Source organism: Coregonus clupeaformis, chromosome 36, assembly GCF_020615455.1.
Source record: "Coregonus clupeaformis isolate EN_2021a chromosome 36, ASM2061545v1, whole genome shotgun sequence".
Classification (NCBI taxonomy): Eukaryota; Metazoa; Chordata; class Actinopteri; order Salmoniformes; family Salmonidae; genus Coregonus; species Coregonus clupeaformis.
In genome coordinates, this window is record NC_059227.1 from 19,587,747 (window position 1) to 19,608,860 (window position 21,114).

General features: G+C 40.3%; 2 protein-coding genes across 6 annotated transcripts in view; both read left to right on the forward strand.

Annotated features, from left to right (window-relative positions):
* Positions 1-759: 759 nt before the first annotated feature.
* Positions 760-5,234, forward strand: LOC121552242 (gap junction epsilon-1 protein). Of its 4 annotated transcripts, none has more exons than XM_041865005.1 (4): positions 760-839; positions 990-1,082; positions 2,434-2,616; positions 3,003-5,234. In XM_041865005.1, the coding sequence occupies exons 2-4, from the start codon at positions 1,053-1,055 to the stop codon at positions 3,396-3,398; spliced, it is 609 nt and encodes a 202-aa protein (XP_041720939.1). In that variant the 5' UTR covers positions 760-839; positions 990-1,052; the 3' UTR covers positions 3,399-5,234. The 4 variants fall into 4 exon arrangements, with proteins under 4 accessions (XP_041720939.1, XP_041720938.1, XP_041720940.1 ...); XM_041865004.1 differs by having other exon boundaries at positions 762-839; positions 987-1,082; XM_041865006.1 differs by lacking the exons at positions 760-839; positions 990-1,082 and adding an exon at positions 1,751-1,990.
* Positions 5,235-5,968: 734 nt separating this feature from the next.
* Positions 5,969-21,114, forward strand: part of LOC121552922 (vacuolar protein sorting-associated protein VTA1 homolog) — a 48,579-nt gene continuing 33,433 nt past the window's right edge. The window contains exon 1 of one of the 2 annotated variants that reach the window (XM_041866029.2): positions 5,969-6,177. In XM_041866029.2, coding sequence (XP_041721963.2) covers positions 6,087-6,177 — 91 coding nt within the window. In that variant the 5' untranslated portion in view covers positions 5,969-6,086. The remainder of the gene's footprint in view (positions 6,178-21,114) is intronic. The other variant, XM_041866028.2, reaches the window with a different exon arrangement.

Genomic DNA, 21,114 nt, shown 5'->3' on the forward strand with positions numbered 1-21,114 from the left:
CAGTGCTTTGCCATGACTGATTTATATGAATGAAGTAATTCAATGCTAACTCTATCCGTCACTGTCCATCTATGCAGAGCATTCTACAGTGCCAATGGAAATGGGAATTGCTGTGTTGCATTTTAAATTGTTTTTAATGACTTGGCAAGACTGGAAATCCCGTAGGCGTAATCCTATCACAGAAACACCTGCCTTAAATGGCAATGTGCCATTGAGAATGTCCATAATCAATGTGGTCTAGGCTACTGTTGTTCTCTTATCAGTTTGTGCTTACAATGGATTCAAATTCAAACCACTCATCTAGTTAATGCAGTTGTAGGCTATTCTAGTTATGTTTACTCAAAACTTCCGAGTGGCGCAGTGGTCTAAGGCACCGCAGTGCTAGCCGTGCCACTAGAGATCCTGGTTCGAATCCAGGCTCTGTCGTAGCCGGCCGCGACCGGGAGACCCATGGGGCGGCGCACAAGTCGTCCAGCGTAGGGGAGGGAATGGCCGGCAGGGATGTAGCTCAGTTAGTAGAGCATGGCATTTGCAACGCCAAGGTTGTGGATTCGATTCCCACGGGGGGGCAGTATGATAAATAAAAAAAGTATGTATGCACTCACTAACTGTAAGTCGCTCTGGATAAGAGCGTCTGCTAAATGACTAAAATGTAAAACGAGTCTATTATAAAATTGTCTATTTCTATCATCCACATATAATAAACGTCCATATGTCCCTCCGGTAGGCTGTGTGGCTTTACGCTGACGGATGAGGACAGCGACAGCTAAGCATTTGCGTCGTGTGGACCACGTGCCCTCTGACTGGATGTTTGCTGGACCAGTGTTAGCTTTATTTAGGTAATTAGTGCCTCTGTCCGTTATGCTCTCTATTGACGGCCACAAAGGCCAGATCTCACTGATGCTTTGCTTATTGGTTTGTTGTTTGATCTCTGACACAAGAACACGTTCAGTAAACGAAACGCATCCATCATGGTACTCTTCCAGCAGGTCTCTCCCAGGGAGCGCAATAGTGGCATGAGTTTAGGACCCAAGCTCTGATTGAGAGGGGGAATGAACAGCACTCCGCCTGGATTATGGTTGGTGTGTGGACTTCATTTTATTACCTTTGTTTATTATATAGTGTTTTGTGTGCTGCTGTGTGTTTGCTCTCCCTCGCCGAAGCTGGGACAATTTGGTGAATGATCTTCCAGAAGTACTTCCAGTGCAGGGTGTGTACCGCGATGTCGCAACAGGGAGAAGTTGCGTAAAGTTATTTTCATCACTTTTTCGTGTGCCTCAAGTCAGATAAAATATGTCACTGTATTCTGAGCTAATATATTTCAAGATGATAAAAATGATAAAACATGAGCTTAAATATTTCGTTTTTAACTCTTATTTTGTCAGAAGTTTTTTACTAGGTCCTAAATCACTTCTCTACAATTGTCATTTCAAATGTCATCCATGAAATTAGGTGGAAATTGACATGCCAATTCTTTAGATGTAGTTCTAAAACTAACTTTCAAACACAACTTTAATCTCAAATTGTTCAGTTGGAAGCTCAAAATAACGTGTCCTCAAGTGCCACTATTGTATTGTAATATTTTGTTTTCTCTCCCCCATTGTGTTTTACAAAAGTAGTTTTTTCGCTGACTTAGTTCAATGGGGATTATGAGCCGACCACATGCCCCATGCCTTTGTTTTCCCTTTCTGTTGTGTTTTTTCTACTGAGTGAGTAAATTGATGAAGGCACCGCGGATAAAAGACAAATATGCATCGACAAGGGCTTTCAGCGGCAAAAGGTCATTAGGAGCTTCAGAATTATAGTGGGCTTTGCCTGATGCCAGCATATCGGCAATGAGGGCCACGGGTTACAAAATAATTGAACTGGGAGAATAGCAGCAAAGTCATGTCTTTAAACTACATTAAGAACTTTTACGAAGGATGTGTAAGTATGGTGATACCAAGAATATATAGAATATTGGACGATGGTCGTGGTCACTTTGAGCCCAGTGAGTTCTCTGAATTATTTATCTATCTGACTGTAGCATAATAGAGTGGATAGACTTTTGTATTTGTTTCAGAATTGAATAACAGTGTAAATATAGTAAATGTCCTACTCTCTGAATAGATTTGTGTTGTTGAAACATGACAGATAGATACCCTATTACTGCCATACTCCATGCATTACTGATTTATAAGGATGTTTGAAGTTGTCCCATTTAAATCTGATATTTGGTCCATCTGCTATTGTTGATGAAGATGGTGCATTCCAAATGTTAAATCTCTTCATTACTCAATTTCCAAGCTTTTTTCATAGTTTGTGTAATTAATGAAATGATAATGATACTCATGCTTCCTCAATCAGTTTTCACACATTCATTTATTTATTTATTTTACAAACAAATGCTGTTTTAAAGCCTTTTTCTGTGTTTGTGTGTTGTTTGTGTTTTAGCTCAGGCCTCCAACGGTGATAGGCCAGTTCCACACCCTGTTCTTTGGCTCTGTTCGGATGTTCTTTCTGGGCGTCCTGGGCTTTGCAGTGTATGGCAATGAAGCTCTCCATTTCAGCTGCGATCCAGACAGGAGGGAGTTAAACCTCTACTGTTACAACCAATTTAGGCCGATAACACCTCAGGTAAGACAGCTTCCTGCATTTAATTATTTCACATTAAAAGGCCATCTCTTCAAGCTATTCAGTAACCTTTTATAATCTGTCAGAATCAGCATACATGGTATTGGTAAAGAATCAGAGATCACTAATTTGCACGCTATGCCATGGTGATTTTAGTGCACTTTTCATGTCATCCATTCAAATGATATAACATTTTATAATGTGATGAAAATCCAAAAGTATTCATTCCAGTCATGAAAAGAGAGACTCGAAGATGTGTTTTTATTCAATGTGAATAACAAAGTAATGAACAGACGGGACTCAAAGATTAGCTGTTATTGAATGTGATCGTCAGATTAGGTTGTTTTTCCACTCACCTGACCATAACCAGAATGTTCTTCTGCTTGCAGGTATTCTGGGCATTGCAGCTGGTAACTGTTCTAGTCCCTGGAGCTGTATTTCATCTCTATGCTGCCTGTAAAAACATTGACCAGGAGGAAATCCTTCAGAGACCTATATACACTGTCTTCTACATAATCTCTGTCCTACTAAGAATTATTCTGGAAGTCATCGCTTTTTGGCTACAGAGCCATCTCTTTGGTTTCCAGGTTCACCCACTCTACATGTGTGATGCCAGTGCCCTAGAAAAGACGTTCAACGTCACCAAATGCATGGTGCCGGAACACTTTGAAAAGACCATATTTTTAAGTGCAATGTACACTTTCACTGTGATCACGTTGCTGCTGTGTGTTGCTGAGATATTTGAGATACTCTGTAGGAGATTAGGTTATTTGACCAATCAATGACCTGTGTGTTATTTACTACAGAGTTATAGGTCATATTTCAAATTTCTGTTTGTCTTATCCAGGTCGGACATGCACACAAAGGCCAAAAACTACATACCTCTGCTTTTTTTGTTGGGAGTTGACAAGCAAAGACACTTCTTTCCATAATCCCATTGTTAAAATCAAGTAACACAGATTTAAACAAACTTTTGTCAATAGGCTAAGGATATAGTTGTATCGTATGCAGCTTTCAATCATTGGCCCAAGTAAGAAAGAAACCTGTTATGAGAAATTCTAGTATTTTCCACATCCATACTTGTACCCAGTGAAAAGTATTTTAGCATTGTTGCAGTCTTCTTAGGGGCCTATCGACATATAATGTTGTCTAATTGTCCAGTTTAACATATGGCCAATGTCATGTCATCAAGGGTAACATCCTAATACCCTACGACACAAGCTAAAAATGGGTTCATTTTAAGGCATTGGACTAGGCCTACAGATGAAAAAAGGCTGGCAAAAATGTCTCCTAATGAAGCTTAGATTTGATTTCAATATTTTGCCTTTATTATTTTCAGGTCATAATAAATTATTAAAGGGATACTTTGGGATTTTGGCAATGTACTTCCCCAGAGTCAGATTAACTTGTGGATACCATTTTTATGTCTCTGTGTCCAGTATGAAGGAAGTTAGGGGTAGTTTTGCTAGCCATTGCTAACTAGCGTTAATGTAGTAACTGGAAGTCTCTGGGTATCTGCTAGCATGCTAGCAGACATCCAGTCAATGCACTTACACTAGTTAGCATTGACTCGCGTAACTACCCCTAACTTCCTTCATACTGGACACAGAGACATACAAATGGTATCCACGAGTTCATCGGATTCTGGGGAAGTAGATAAAGGGCCTAATTGTCAAAATCCCGAAGTATCCCTTTAATAGAACATTTGTATTCATTGAAGAACCAGAGTATATAAAGGTGCTCAAGTTAGTTTGAATTTGAAAGATTTTGGAACATCTCCTTTGAGTAAATTAAGGTTTTGAAATACTGTATATAGGAATGATATCATTAACAGTTAAAGAAAATGGGTTTCCATGCTACCAGATTTATCATGCAGTTCTGCAAACCACTGTAGGTTTAAGTGTAATTGCTGATAAGTGCACTGGTCACAGTGTGCATGGATAACCCATATTTGACTGTTTTAAGTCCCTTTTCATAGCTTGTAGTATAATGCTTTTGATTTAACCCTGTGTTGTAGCTGTACTGAAAATGATTACCTCTTTTGTTTTGTATCTGTAAGTTATTATCAGGCATCCATCCAACTTTGTTATTATTTTCAGCTAAATGTATCATCTCAGGTACAATATGGCATACTGCTTTCTGGTATTTGTGACAGATGGATGGTTTTAAAGTTTGCCTCTTACATTTTGTACAATAAGCTGAGGTAACTGTTAAAAGAAGCAATGACATTCATTTGGTTGTCAGTAAATCTGAGGAGTATTTTTGGGAAGTGGGATCAATTAGTTAGCAAGCTAATTCCGATCTACACTCAGTCTGAATTTCTGCGGATTGTATACTTAAAAAAGATGTTAACTTGATTTGAGCTAATTTCAGGTTTATCTTTATTAATCAGAAACTCCAGGCTTCAATGAAACTATGAATATCTAGCTGATAAAGTAATTCATCCTACATCATGAAATACCACACAAGGACATATTATTTGTTTAGTATGTTTTTGATTTAACTAATGTTTAGTTGCATTGTTAAGTTTTCTTAGGGTTTGTCTGTTTTGACTTTCTGATATGTACTTTATAAAAATGCATACAACTTTTCACCTTTGTTTAATAAAAGGGGCACATTTTACGACCAACTCATATCTTTAGACATTGTTGTTCTACAGTATGTTGTCTGTGCTGCTTTTTAGGTAAGGATCGAACACTGTCTTATGTCTCAAAAGTATCAGTGAGATGATAGATTATTTTATTTTTTATTAGAGGTGGTGCTCTGCTGCTGCTTTTTTGAACTGACAAACTGTATTGACAAAGCAATCCTACAATAAGAGGTCTGCTGCATGCCCTGTTTCAGTTTTTTTCTATATGAAGCTATGTTCATGATAGCCCCATGCATTTGCTTGGGGAAAAGTTATCTTAATGTAGTAGGTGTAGAAAGGCGCTTGAGCAGAGTTCCCACTTTGAATATTAAGGGGAACAAAAATTAGGTTGAAGATAATGTATCCCTGAAAACCGGATTTTAGTGTTTTCTGGCGACTCCGCATAGTCTAGGGAAAAATCAAAATGCAGTGTAATCACAGTGGATCATTGTGGTGTTGAAAAACGTCCCTACCCAGCTATAAGCTGCATGCAGATCCTTGATGACAATTTACTACAGATATGCCATACATCTAATTGATTCTCATTACATTCATATCATAATAAGATTGTTGGCTACTCACAACCTTTAAGATCACCATGGAATGGATTGCAGTAGGCCTACACGGTAATCAATATGTTGTCAATGTCAATATGAGGCTGTTTTGCCTTTTGCTTTGATAGTCCTCCGTTCCTGCAGATGGCGCTAAGGTGCTGAACAAGGAAGCGGAAGAATTCTGCGCGAGGAGGAACACTTTTTTTGAGAGCCAGCTAGTTAGCAAGCTACATTTCTATGAATGTTGATCAATCTTTCATAGTTAGCTAGTGTTACTGAAATTATTAGAGATGGCGCTCCCACCACAGCTAAAAGCCATTCAACACTATCTAAGAACCGCACAGGAACATGAGAAGAGGGATCCTGTCGTGGCTTACTACTGTGAGTTTGTACCATTATTGTCAGGTTTATGTTCAGCTGTCAACCCCATTAGGGGGACATTAACTGTCAAGTCAAATAGCTAGCTAGCTAACTGTTGTGTGAATATAATGTATGAGGTTGTTAGCTAGCCAGCCATGTCATTTAGCTAACTATAGCTAGTTAGTTAGCTATGGAATCATAACCACAATAACACCAGAGGTAGCTAGCTGCTAACGAATGACAGCTTGCTAGCTACAAATTCGACACGTTTTGTTGTTGCCAGTCTTACCTATGTTAGTGGTTACTTAACAAACGTTTACTTCTTAAACCTTTGCTGACTTTAAAGTTGGCTTTTTGCTTTAGCAAAAGTAGTTGAGGTTCATAACTATTCATAACTAACTCATCGTTAGCTAGCTAGCTAGCGTATTGCAAACAGTGCTCAAAGAGAAACGTTATTGTAACGTTACTAGCTAACTATGTCACATTTGTGAAAAAGGCTACGCTAGCTAGTTAACGTTATGTGGTAAGCTTTGTGGTATGGCATGACTCATTTTTAAGGCGTCGTCAGCTGCCTAGGGTAGGGATAAAGTTCATGTGACCAGTGTCTGGCCCCATAGCCTGGTTGACTATCTAGCTTGCCAGACTAGCTCTGGGAGCTGACACGAGTCCTAAACTCTGACAAAATCAAAATCATGCAAACATTCTAGGTTAGTGAACTATCTCCACTCGGCTGCAGTACCGTTGCAGTACCTCTGCAGTGTCAAACAAAGAAGCCTAGCAGCCATCTGCCATCCAATGCATTGTTATCACTAGAATCCTTTTGTGATAGGGTCAATCTTTCCTGCCATTCTCATTGGTCTTATTTGGTTATTCTACAACGTGCTTTGGGGACCTCTGTAATATGAGAATTGTTAGACATTAGATGGAACGTTTCAAAACATGTGTTTGAAAACGCCTTTTTATTCATTCATGCACTGTAAGGTTGAAAAAAAAAGTGTTTATTAAAGAATATACCTATATTTTGGATTAGCCTATAGGCTAGAACCAGTGCTTTACTTGGGCAGGAGCTCACCGAAGCTGAGTGCCTGCACTTAAAATGTTCTACTGCTTGAGCTCCTGTGTTCTTCTTGTAGAATATTAGCTCAAAAGTATTGTGTAGCACCTGAACCTAAATATAAACAGTACCAGCACCCAAAATGAGTATCCACACCTATTTCAGTCCAAGTCAGGCACTGGCTAGAACATTTCATTTGCTTTAACTAGGCTACATAGGCCTAGGCCTATATTATTTCGTATTTTCATTGTGGTATAAAATGGGCTGTTTGGGTGAAGGAAGAGATTGAACATGCATAAGACATTTACATATTTATGCAAGTAGAGTGCACAGTATTTACATATTTACCATGAGCTTTCTTCCTGATTTCTATTTTATCTCTATTGCCATAGTTAAATCCATTATACTAAATCCAGAATCTCACATTCGCTATCTAGGCTACCCTGTTACTGGGAGCACTTCATATGCACCCCCCACCCCCATTTTTCAGTGTTGCATCAGGTGAACATTGTATTGTACGTACCAGATGCTGCTTCCCCCGTCTAGCTAGCCTACATGCCTTTCATCACCGTCATTGTTATTCATCATGTCATTGTTGTTCATCATGGCCATATTAATGTTCTTTTGATCTGATTTCAACCATGTGCTCAAGGGACTGGTGGAGGGCAGTTCCTTCACTTAGAGTTCCCTCACTGATAGAGTAGCCTGATAGGCTCCCATTGAGAGGGGCTGATGTCTGCCAGTGAAAGCTTTAGGGTACATTCATTTGAATTCAATCACTTTTTGACAGCATCCTTTTTGATTTAAACAAAACTCCATACATGTTTGCCCATGGAAGAATTGGTCAAAAAGTGACTTTTTGGACTGAATGACAAAAATTCAGGAGAAAAAGGTGCTCAAAGTTGACCCATTTTGTAAACCCCACCATGCCATGAGACATCCATGCCTTCATCACTAGAAAACATTTATGGTTGAGTTTGATATCATTTAAAAGCTTCGTCTTGTCAAACTATTTTATTATTTCTTGAAATAAAATGTATTTTTAAACTTTTATAGTTTTATAATCTAAAAACGTGTAAACTCAGATCATTTTGATATTCGCATATGTTGTTGCTTAGACTCTATTTGACATCATCTGAGGTTTTTGTGTTGTGCCCGCCATCGGTTGAGACACAACATGCATCTTTGTGGTACCATTTGAAAGATGAAATATCAATTTTATTCCCATCTTAGAACATTTATCAGCCAAAACATGACAGCCACCCTGTCTTCGAGAGCATGTTGGGTCTCAACCGATGGCGGGCACAACACAAAAACCTTAGATGATGCAAAATAGGGTCTAAGCTATAGTGCTGAGTGATTAATGCTTTTTGAGGTCGGTTTTGGTTAGATTATAAAAAAATAATCATGGTTTTCGATTCCGGTTTCGATTTTTTATTTAATTCTTTACATTAAATGCACTATACATTATGTGGGTTGAATGCTGTAATAACACAAAATAAAACAATTAATTAAAGTCCCATGGTGGTAGTGACTGACCAATACTGCTTATCACTTATTAACCATCACTTATTCACATTACTTTACTTTAATAAAATATTTCAGTTGCTGGGCATATTACATTTGTTTTATTTGATTACTTTAATATTTCATTCCATGTCATCATCTCATCTCTATAGCGCTGCTGCCTATGCTCTCTATCAAAATAACTATTTTAGTAGTTCTTCAAAGTAAATAAGGCATACTTTTATGACTGCTAAATACCAACTATCAATCACTTAGATCATGTATTTTCAGGTAGAGATATCTCGCTAAGCAACTGCTCTCTATCCCTCAATCGCGCACTCTTCTGTCTCTTACGTAGCAGGCGTCAAAGAAACACACACCGGACAAGTAGGCGCGCAATGGATTATTGTCATTGTAGTTATTCTCCATGTTTTCTGCACTAAACTAGAATATTGGCTTGTTGGAAACTACAACTCCCTACTACAGCACACAGTTGATCTTGATCTGATTTATCTCTAGAGAAACTGCTCAATGTGCATTGTGCAACAGAAAAAAACCGAACGAAATGGAATTAAAATAATTGAAACAACATAGGTCAAATAGTTGTTTAAAAACCGAAAAAGAACAGACATTTCGGTTAATTGCTTAGCAGAAATTATAAAATAGTTTGACAACCCTGTTCGTAAGCTTTTAAATGATATCAATCTAAATCGTTTATCTTTTCCATACATGGATCAAGTCTAAGCACCTTTAACTCTTGAATGTTTTGCCATTCAGTTCCAAAAAGTCACCTTCTGAGCACTTATACAATGGGCGAATATGTATAGAATGTTTCGTTCATATCAAAAGGGGTGTTGTCAAAAGTGATTGAATTTAAATAGATTTACCATGGCTCATTACAAAGATACTGATGACTGACAATGGCTGCTTTTGTCTGAATGGTTTGTGTGCAGAACATGCTGTGAGGTGGATTAGCCAAATATGCTGAGGAACATGTTTTTCCAGTTTGGCACCACTTTGCGGTTTCACTGCCCGCCTGGGTCTTTTATTTTATTTGGATTGGTAGAATTGAAAGGAAATTAGTAGAGACATTTGTGTCCTTTGGATGATGTCTGTCCTGTTTTTGTGTGCCTATTATGGATAGGCCCTATTGATTCAAAAAAAAAATATGGCTGGGGATAATCAGTTGATGGGCTTAGACAGAAAGTCTGGTAGCTTTGGTGTTTCTTGAGTTCTCCAATTGTGTCATTTATTTAGGCTGGTTTGGGGTTTGGACTGAAGCAGAGATGGTTGAAGGTCTTTCAGGGTGAGTTCCTTGTGGCACGGCCCATGAGCGTCAGAGTGGACCAGTAATTCAACATGCCACTGGAGGTCAGCATTGACATGTCTCTAAATGACTCAACCCCATTGTCTTTTGGAAGAAGGTTGTAGAGCTGACGGCCATATTGACTCATGCTTCTCTCTCAAACTGATTTTGCCTTTGTTTGGAAATGTTATGGTTAAGCAAACCTTAATTGTTATAAATCTAATTGTCAAGAATCAAGACGGATATAGGACCTCCACTTGATTGCAGAGTATCCTATATCCCAGGCTATTCTAGCTTCAAAGGTCCAATGTAAATCAGACTCGCCAGAGGAAAATGGCTACCATTATTTGAACCAGACTGAATAGGATCAAGTTGACTAGTCTACCGAGTGTAATTAGGATATTTTTTTCTCACACAGTTATTAGCCTGACATTTTGATGGTCTGGATGAAACTTCCTGAATAGCAAATGAGCTTCCTCTTTTGTCAAGCATTCAGCACATGACAATGGTTAGAGGACTCAAGGCCTATAGGAGCCCTAGGTTGGTGTATAGGTTTAGCGGATTACAGTGGTGGCAGGCTTTACAAAAGAGTGGTGCAACAATCATTATTTTTCTTTATCGGTGAGCCATTATATTGAACAAAATACGCCAAGCCTATTTGTGCAATGTTCATCATCTAGGCTATAGCTTACTTGATATGTTCCCTACAACTAGGGAAATTCATGGTTTAAACAAAAGCACTGATTTGTTTCCCTATAATTAACCACCATTATTTAAAAGCCAGGGTGGCTTTTCTCGACTGCAGCACCATGGGCCTGTATTCTGCCTCCTAGCGTAGGCCCCTGCGCCCTGGCACTGTGCTACAGGATTAACCTATGGAAAAGGCTCTCTTTTACATTGTTTTCTCTCCTGCTTCTTGGACTTCATCTAGTCTTCTGATTGAACTGCAGCTGTAGTACATAATAACATCCTTGTAGTGAGGAGAGCTGAGTGCGCGGGCTAGCATCCCAGAATACACAATTCTGTTCTCATTGCAAATGTCAGTGAAAAGACTTGGTCACGCCCAAACTGAGGACTCGGCTTACACTCTTTTTCGGACAGGCATGTATTCCTCCAATTTATTTCCATTTGACAAGGATTTTAGTCACATTCTACCATATCTGAAACCCGAAAGATTTACTGAAAGTTAAAGGCAGATTTGTTGCTTCAACATACGTTAACAAGGATGTCATGGTGTAGGCCTACGTAGTGGTGTTTCAACTACCACCCTGTCTATTTCTGTGAAATAACATCTATAGGGGGGAATAGTTGACTCACTTTTGAGAAGGGGAAATATTCTTAATATTCAGTGTGTTCAATGGATGACACTAATCCCTGTGAATCAAGCTACATTGGACAGAGTCAACCATCCCCTTTAGCTGCATTCCACATTTCTGAAATAAAAGTAAATCACATTTTATTAGTCACATGCTTCGTAAACAACAGGTGTAGACTAACAGTGAAATGCTTACTTACGGGCTCTTACCAACAATGCAGAGAGAAAGAAAATAGAGAAATAATAGAAAAGTAAAATGAGTAATAATAAATAGACAATGAGTAACGATAACTTGGCTATATACACGGGGTAGCGAGTCGATGTGCATGTGCACGAGGCAATTGAGGTAGATACAGTGGGGAGAACAAGTATTTGATACACTGCCGATTTTGCAGGTTTTCCTACTTACAAAGCATGTAGAGGTCTGTAATTTTTATCATAGGTGCACTTCAACTGTGAGAGACGGAATCTAAAACAAAAATCCAGAAAATCACATTGTATGATTTTTAAGTAATTAATTTGCATTTTATTGCATGACATAAGTATTTGATCACCTACCAACCAGTAAGAATTCCGGCTCTCACAGACCTGTTCGTTTTTCTTTAAGAAGCCCTCCTGTTCTCCACTCATTACCTGTATTAACTGCACCTGTTTGAACTCGTTACCTGTATAAAAGACACCTGTCCACACACACAATCAAACAGACTCCAACCTCTCCACAATGGCCAAGACCAGAGAGCTGTGTAAGGACATCAGGGATACAATTGTAGACCTGCACAAGGCTGGGATGGGCTTCAGGACAATAGGCAAGCAGCTTGGTGAGAAGGCAACAACTGTTGGCACAATTATTAGAAAATGGAAGAAGTTCAAGATGACGGTCAGTCACCCTCGGTCTGGGGCTCCATGCAAGATCTCACCTCGTGGGGCATCAATGATCGTGAGGAAGGTGAGGGATCAGCCCAGAACTACACGGCAGGACCTGGTCAATGACCTGAAGAGAGCTGGGACCACAGTCTCAAAGAAAACCATTAGTAACACACTACGCCGTCATGGATTAAAATCCTGCAGCGCACGCAAGGTCCCCCTGCTCAAGCCAGCGCATATCCAGGCCCGTCTGAAGTTTGCCAATGACCATCTGGATGATCCAGAGGAGGAATGGGAGAAGGTCATGTGGTCTGATGAGACAAAAATAGAGCTTTTTGGTCTAAACTCCACTCGCGGTGTTTGGAGAAAGAAGGATGAGTACAACCCCAAGAACACCATCCCAACCGTGAAGCATGGAGGTGGAAACATCATTCTTTGGGGATGCTTTTCTGCAAAGGGTACAGGATGACTGCACCGTATTGAGGGGAGGATGGATGGGGCCATGATGGGGCGAGATCTTGGCCAACAACCTCCTTCCCTCAGTAAGAGCATTGAAGATGGGTCGTGGCTGGGTCTTTCAGCATGACAACGACCCGAAACACACAGCCAGGGCAACTAAGGAGTGGCTCTGTAAGAAGCATCTCAAGGTCCTGGAGTGGCCTAGCCAGTCTCCAGACCTGAACCCAATAGAAAATCTTTGGAGGGAGCTGAAAGTCCGTATTGCCCAGTGACAGCCCCGAAACCTGAAGGATCTGGAGAAGGTCTGTATGGAGGAGTGGGCCAAAATCCCTGCTGCAGTGTGTGCAAACCTGGTCAAGACCTACAGGAAACGTATGATCTCTGTAATTGCAAACAAAGGTTTCTGTACCAAATATTAAGTTCTGCTTTTCTAATGTATCAAATACTTATGTCATGCAATAAAATGCAAATTAATTACTTAAAAATCATACAATGTGATTTTCCGGATTTTTGTTTTAGATTCCGTCTCTCACAGTTGAAGTGTACCTTTGATAAAAATTACAGACCTCTACATGCTTTGTAAGTAGGAAAACCTGCAAAATCGGCAGTGTATCAAATACTTGTTCTCCCCACTGTATGTACATATAACTAGGAATAAAGTGACTGATAATAAACTGTAGCAGCAGCGTATGTGATGAGTCAAAGTTAGTGCAAAAAGGGTCAATGCAGATAGTCCGGGTAGCTATTTGGTTACCTACAGTTGAAGTTGGAAGTTTACATACACTTAGGTTGGAGTCAATAAAACTCATTTTTCAACCACTCCACAAATGTCTTGTTAACAAACTATAGTTTTGGCAAGTCGGTTAAGACATCTACTTTGTGCATGACACAAGTAATTTTTCCAACAATTGTTTAAAGACAGATTATTTCACTGTATCACAATTCCAGTGGGTCAGAAGTTTACATACACTAAGTTGAGTGTGTCTTTAAACAGCTTGGAAAATTCCAGAAAATGATGTCATGGCTTTAGAAGCTTCTGATAGGCTAATTGACATCATTTTAGTCAATTGGACGTGTACCTGTGGATGTATTTCAAGGCCTACCTTCAAACTCAGTGCCTCTTTGCTTGACATCATGGGAAAATCAAAATAAATCAGCCAAGACCTCAGAAAAACAATTGTAGACCTCCACAAGTCTGGTTCATCCTTGGGAGCGATTTCCAAACACCTGAAGGTACCACGTTCATCTGTACAAACAATAGTACGCCATAAACACCATGGGACCACACAGCCGTCATACCGCTCAGGAAGGAGACGTGTTCTGTCTCCTAGAGATGAATGTACTTTGGTGCGAAAAGTGCAAATCAATCCCAGAACAACAGCAAAGGACCATGTGAAGATGATGGAGGAAGCAGGTCCAAAAGTATCTATATCCACAGTAAAACGAGTCCTATATCGACATAACCTGAAAGGCCGCTCAGCAAGGAAGAAGCCACTGCTCAAAAACAGCCATAAAAAAGCCAGACTACGGTTTGCAACTGCACATGGGGACAAAGATTGTACTTTTTGGAGAAATGTCCTCTGGTCTGATGAAACAAAAATATAACTGTTTGGGCATAATGACCATTGTTATGTTTGGAGGAAAAAGGGTGTAGCTTGCAAGCCGAAGAACACCATCCCAACTGTGAAGCACGGGGGTGGCAGCATCATGCTGTGGGGGTGCTTTGCTGCAGGAGGGACTGGTGCACTTCACAAAATAGATGGCATCATGAGGAAGGAAAATTATGTGGATATATTGAAGCAACATCTCAAGACATCAGTCAGGAAGTTAAAGCTTGGTCGCGAATGGGACTTCCAAATGGACAATGACCCCAAGCATACTTCCAAAGTTATGGCAAAATGGCTTAAGGACAACAAAGTCAAGGTATTGGAGTGGGCATCACAAAGCCCTGACCTCAATCCTATAGAACATTGGTGGGCAGAACTGAAAAAGCGTGTGCGAGCAAGGAGGCCTACAAACCTGACTCAGTTACACCAGCTCTGTCAGGAGGAATGGGCCAAAATTCATCCAACTTATTGTGGAAGGCTACACGAAACGTTTGACCCAAGTTAAACAATTTAAAGGCAATGCTACCAAATACTAATTGAGTGTATGTAAACTTCTGACCCACTGGGAATGTGATAAAATAAATAAAAGCTGAAATAAATCATTTTCTCTACTATTATTCTGACATTTCACATTCTTAAAATAAAGTGGTGATCCTAAATGTCCTAAGACAGGGAATTTTTACTAGGATTAAATGTCAGGAATTGTGAATAACTGAGTTTAAATGTATTTGGCTAAGGTGTATGTAAACTTCCGATTTCAACTGTATTGAACTATTTGTCAGTCTAATGGCTTGGGGGTGGAAGCTGTTCAGGGTCCTGTTGGCTCTAGACGTGGTGCATCTGCACTGCCCGCCGTTCGGTAGCAGAGAGAACAGTCCACATCTTTTTTGGGGGCCTTCCTCTGACACAACCTGGTATAGAGGTCCTGGATGGCAGGGAGCTCGGCCCCAATGATGTACTGGGCTGCACGCACTACCCCCTGTAGAGCCTTGCAGTCGGATGCCAGAGGAATTAATGCTGCTGACTGTGTCTTTTTTTGTGTCATTGGACACTGCAGTTTGTCATTCTCCTACATCTCAGTCTGTGGGAGAGAATACTGTAACCCCTCTGGCCATCCATGAAGTTCCCTTACTCACCAACCCCCTTCCACACACACAAAGTTCTGCCCATGGCAAAAAAAAAATCCCCTGAAGTACAGTGGATTATGGATTTTATTTTCATGGCCTTGCGTCCGTCGTGAATGGTCACAGTGTTGCATTGTTTCAGAAGAGGAAAATTGGCTGTTAAGCTGTATGGGCGTATTGGTTTGACAAAGGATGACATTGATGTGCTGTGACCAACATCATATCTGAGCAAATTGATCCCCATGCTTTGGTTATGGTTAACTTTAGGAAATATCGACAGGCGGCCTTTGGCATAGTTTTGGAAGACATTTTCATTCTCAGCTTGTCATAGTCTGAAATCAAAGCTTACTGAACAATATGATTTTGTCTCAACCTTTTGAAAAGTGTTTTCTAAAATGTTATATTCTCTGGATTTTTGACATGCTTTGTTTTGATATACAGTATGACAAATGGTGAAGCCATTTTAAAAGCCATGTACAGTGAGGGAAAAAAGTATTTGATCCCCTGCTGATTTTGTACGTTTGCCCACTGACAAAGAAATGATCAGTCTATAATTTTAATGGTACGTTTATTTGAACAGTGGGAGACAGAATAACAACAACAAAATCCAGAAAAATGTCAAAAATGTTATAAATTGATTTGCATTTTAATGAGGGAAATAAGTATTTGACCCCCTCTCAATCAGAAAGATTTCTGGCTCCCATGTGTCTTTTATACAGTTAACGAGTTGAGATTAGGAGCACACTCTTAAAGGGAGTGCTCCTAATCTCAGTTTGTTACCTGTATAAAAGACACCTGTCCACAGAAGCAATCAATCAATCAGATTCCAAACTCTCCACCATGGCCAAGACCAAAGAGCTCTCCAAGGATGTCAGGGACAAGATTGTAGACCTACACAAGGCTGGAATGGGCTACAAGACCATCGCCAAGCAGCTTGGTGAGAAGGTGACAACAGTTGGTGCGATTATTCGCAAATGGAAGAAACACAAAATAACTGTCAATCTCCCTCGGCCTGGTGCTCCATGCAAGATCTCACCTCGTGGAGTTGCAATGATCATGAGAACGGTGAGGAATCAGCCCAGAACTACACGGGAGGATCTTGTCAATGATCTCAAGTCAGCAGGGACCATAGTCACCAAGAAAACAATTGGTAACACACTACGCCGTGAAGGACTGAAATCCTGCAGCGCCCGCAAGGTCCCCCTGCTCAAGAAAGCACATTAACATGCCCGTTTGAAGTTTGCCACTGAATGATTCAGAGGAGAACTGGGTGAAAGTGTTGTGGTCAGATGAGACCAAAATGGAGCTCTTTGGTATCAACTCAACTCGCCGTGTTTCGAGGAGGAGGAATGCTGCCTATGACCCCAAGAACACCATCCCCACCGTCAAACATGGAGGTGGAAACATTATGCTTTGGGGGTGTTTTTCTGCTAAGGGGACAGGACAACTTCACCGCATCAAAGGGACGATGGATGGGGCCATGTACCATAAAATCTTGGGTGAGAACCTCCTTCCCTCAGCCAGGGCATTGAAAATGGGTCGTGGATGGGTATTCCAGCATGACAGTGATCCAAAACACACGGCCAAGGCAACAAAGGAGTGGCTCAAGAAGAAGCACATTAAGGTCCTGGAGTGGCCTAGCCAGTCTCCAGACCTTAATCCCATAGAAAATCTGTGGAGGGAGCTGAAGGTTCGAGTTGCCAAATGTCAGCCTCGAAACCTTAATGACTTGGAGAAGATCTGCAAAGAGGAGTGGGACAAAAATCCCTCCTGAGATGTGTGCAAACCTGGTGGCCAACTACAAGAAACGTCTGACCTCTGTGATTGCCAACAAGGGTTTTGCCGCCAAGTACTAAGTCATGTTTTGCAGAGGGGTCAAATACTTATTTCCCTCATTAAAATGCAAATGAATTTATAACATTTTTGACATGCGTTTTTCTGGATTTTTTGTTTGTTATTCTGTCTCTCACTGTTCAAATAAACCTACCATTAAAATTATACACTGATCATTTCTTTGTCAGTGGGCAAACGTACAAAATCAGCAGGGGATCAAATACTTTTTTCCCTCACTGTAATTATCTTCTCAAAGGCTAATGGTGAGCATAATGAATATTGTGCCTCTATCTAAGCTGAACCTACTAGGATCAAATATAAACGGCTTCAGCCAACCAAAAGTAGTGACTGTATTATGTTTTGCTTCTGTCTTGTAAATTGATGACCTTAACGTGTCTTTCCGGGGTTTTGTGTTCAATTGTTATTTGAATTGAGTCAGTGTTATCGTAGGAGAGATTGAGATAACCATGTAACAGGCCCACTCTGGCATTTTGGTTTCAAGCCCCAGGCTTGTTCTTGTACATTTTATTGTAGCACCATTCAACCTGCCATACACTATGATGGCATCCAAGGTGTTGAAAACAACTATATTGCTCACTATATGAGGACGTACAACAATGTCTGTGACTTGAATGTGGAATTTAGCCTAGCTAGATATCTTAAGGCCATGTTGTTACAATTATATCCTGCCTCACTGACAGATGCCTATCACACATATTGATCTGGACAAGAACTGTTGCCAATTCCATCTGTAAACATTGAAATTGACAATTAACCATTGACTTTTGCCCACTCAAAGGCTTCATACTTGGAGAAGCCCTGCATCAAAGACACAGATACCTTCATTAAAATGAACGATCAGTGTTATTGCCATACTTAGAGAACTCCCAGCTGGGTATATTTGCTTTTTTCTTTTCCGCTGGGAAGTAGTAATTGCCAGTTCACCCTGTTTTACAATGTAATGACTGTGAAATTAGAGTTAGATTAGTGATTTAAAACTCAACCTTTATGTCATAACATGCGTTGTACGAAACCTTATCCCACCTTGGAAACGTGACATTTGCTGATTTAGTATTACGGGATTTAAATAAAATGTATTACTAAAATGCCCTATTGATGTGCTGCTGACATGGAAGCTGATGTTGGCTTGCCTACTTTCTCAGCCGTCAGCTTACAGGCAGGTCTATGGAAACCAGTTGCATTCAAGGCAAAGACAGCTGGCCAAGCAGTTGTCAAAACTTATAGGTCAGAATGACAAGTGCATCACTGGTCTCTCTGAACATCTCAATAAAATACACTACTTTGCATTGTCCTCTTGATAACAAGGCTATTTGCTGAAATGTTGTGCTTGCTCATTGTTTGGTGTAGCCTATTCTATGATTATTCATCCGCTGCTTAGCATATTGCATGGTTACTCTTTGAAACCCTGATGAAGACAGCTTGCCGTCGAAACGTTGGTGAATAAATTATTGCATCGGAGCTACTTGGAATGGGCATGAGTACTCGAACGGACGTCAAAGCTTGATCTTTAACCAGAGATTTAAAAAATATATATAATCAAATACTGTTAAACTATTTGGTGGAATGTGCTTTGTGGCTTCCCGAACGGAATATTGACATTTTGTCTTAAAGACAATGTTAACTAGCTTTGACTCTAGTGTTCCATTTGTACATGTGCATTTGCGGGGCACAACAAAAAATAAACCAAGCCAAGCATCACACAGTTCTTCTCCCTAAATTCCCTTTCCCCTCCATGTCTCATTCACTTAATTGCATTCTGACCGCTGACACACACATGCTGAGTGCACACACAAGCTCCTGTTAGGCCTACAGAAATAAATGGCTATAAAAATGTAACCCTGAAAAACTCGCCAAATCGAGCCACGTTTCAAATGATCAATAAGTGTTAAACAAATCAAAATATATTTTATATTTGAGATTCTTCAAATAGCCACCCTTTGCCTTGATGACAGCTTTGCACACTCTTGGCATTCTCTCAACCAGCTTCACCTGGAATGCTTTTCCAACAGTCTTGATGGAGTTCCCACAAATGCTGAACACTTGTTGGCTGCGTTTCCTTCACTCTGCCGTCCAACTCATCCCAAACCATCTCAATTGAGGTAATCTGATGCAGCATTCCATCACTCTTCTTCTTGGTAAAATAGCCCTTACACAGCCTGGAGGTGTGTTGGGTGATTGTCCTGTTGAAAAACAAATGATAGTCCCACTAAGCCAAAACCAGATGGGATGGCGTATCGCTGCAGAACGCTGTAGTAGCCATGCTGGTTAAGTGTGCCTTGAATTCTAAATACATTGCAGACAGTGTCACCAGCAAAGCACCCACACACCATAACACCACCTCCTTCATGTTTTACGGTGGGAAATACTCATGCGGAGATCATCCGTTCACCCACACTGCGTCTCACAATGACACGGCGGTTTGAACCGAAAATCTCCAATTTGGACTCCAGACCAAAGGACAGATTTCCACCGGTCTAATGTCCATTGCTCGGGTTTCTCGTCTTCTTATTGGTATCCTTTAGTAGTGGTTTCTTTGCAGCAATTCGACCATGAAGGCCTGATTTCACACAGTCCCCTCTGAACAGTTGATGTTGAGATGTGTCTGTGACTTGAACTCTGTGAAGCATTTATTTGGGCTGCAATTTCTGAGGCTGGTAACTCTAATGAACTTATCGTCTGCAGCAGAGGTAACTCTGGGTCTTCCATTCCTGTGGCGGTCCAAATGAGAGCCAGTTTCATCATAGCGCTTGATGGTTTTTGCAACTGCACTTGAAGAAACTTTCAAAGTTCTTGAAATGTTCTGTATTGACTGACCTTCATGTCTTAAAGTAATGATGGACTGTCATTTCTCTTTGCTTATTTGAGCTGTTCTTGTCATAATATGGACTTTGGTCTTTTACCAAATAGGGCTATCTTCTGTATACCCCCCGTACCTTGTCACAACACAACTAATTGGGTCAAACGCATTAAGACGGAAATAAATTCCACAAATTAACTTTTAAGATAGCACACCTGTTAATTGAAATGCATTCCAGGTGACTACCTCATGAAGCTGGTTGAGAGAATGCCAAGAGTGTGCATAGCTGTCATCAAGGGAAAGGGTGGCTATTTGAAGAATCTCAAATATAAAATATATTTTGAATTGTTTAACACTTATTTGGTTACTACATGATTCCATATGTGTTATTTCATAGTTTTGATGTCTTCACTATTATTCTACAATGTAGAAAATTTTAAAAAAAATAAAGAAAAACCCTTGAATGAGTAGGTGTGTCCAAACTTTTGACTGGTAGTGTATATGGGTCAATTTAGCAATTAGGCTGTATTATCTCTAATGGTTATGATAAATGAGGCATTATAGGGCGGCAGGTAGCTTAGTGGGTAAGAGCGTTGTGCCAGTAACCGAAAGGTCGCTGGTTCTAATCCCCGAGCTGACTAGGTGAAAAATCTGTCGATGTGCCCTTAAGCAAGGCACTTAACCCTAATTGCTCCTGTAAGTCGCTCTGGATAAGAGCGTCTGCTAAATGACTAAAATGTAAAATGCATTGTCGCACACTTGACATAGGCCTATAAATAAATGCACACATTTCTTTACAGTGTGGGCCTTATGTTCTAAAGATAGGTTTCATTTGAGTACTTGACCAGTCAGAAAATGTCAAATGCCCATCCCTACTAGTGTACAGCTTTTCCTGTTCTTTTAAAGCACTCTTTGAAGAATGGCAAATTATTTTGCCATGTTTTTTGGCTAGACAGGCTCTAGGCTACAAGCTGATCTAGTGGCTCATCTTTTAATTTCCTAAGGGACAGCAGCATCCATCACCCTGTGTGCATTTAAATTGCCAATGTGTGGGAGGTGGAAGGTATGATCT

Bases quoted from the DNA above. Each gene is read 5' to 3' on its own strand.
- LOC121552242 (XM_041865003.1), top strand. From the start codon at position 1,888: ATGTCTTTAAACTACATTAAGAACTTTTACGAAGGATGT. The intron at 1,927-2,433 runs GTAAGTATGGTG...TTTGTGTTTTAG, and splicing joins AGAACTTTTACGAAGGATGT to CTCAGGCCTCCAACGGTGAT. The intron at 2,617-3,002 runs GTAAGACAGCTT...TTCTGCTTGCAG, and splicing joins TTAGGCCGATAACACCTCAG to GTATTCTGGGCATTGCAGCT.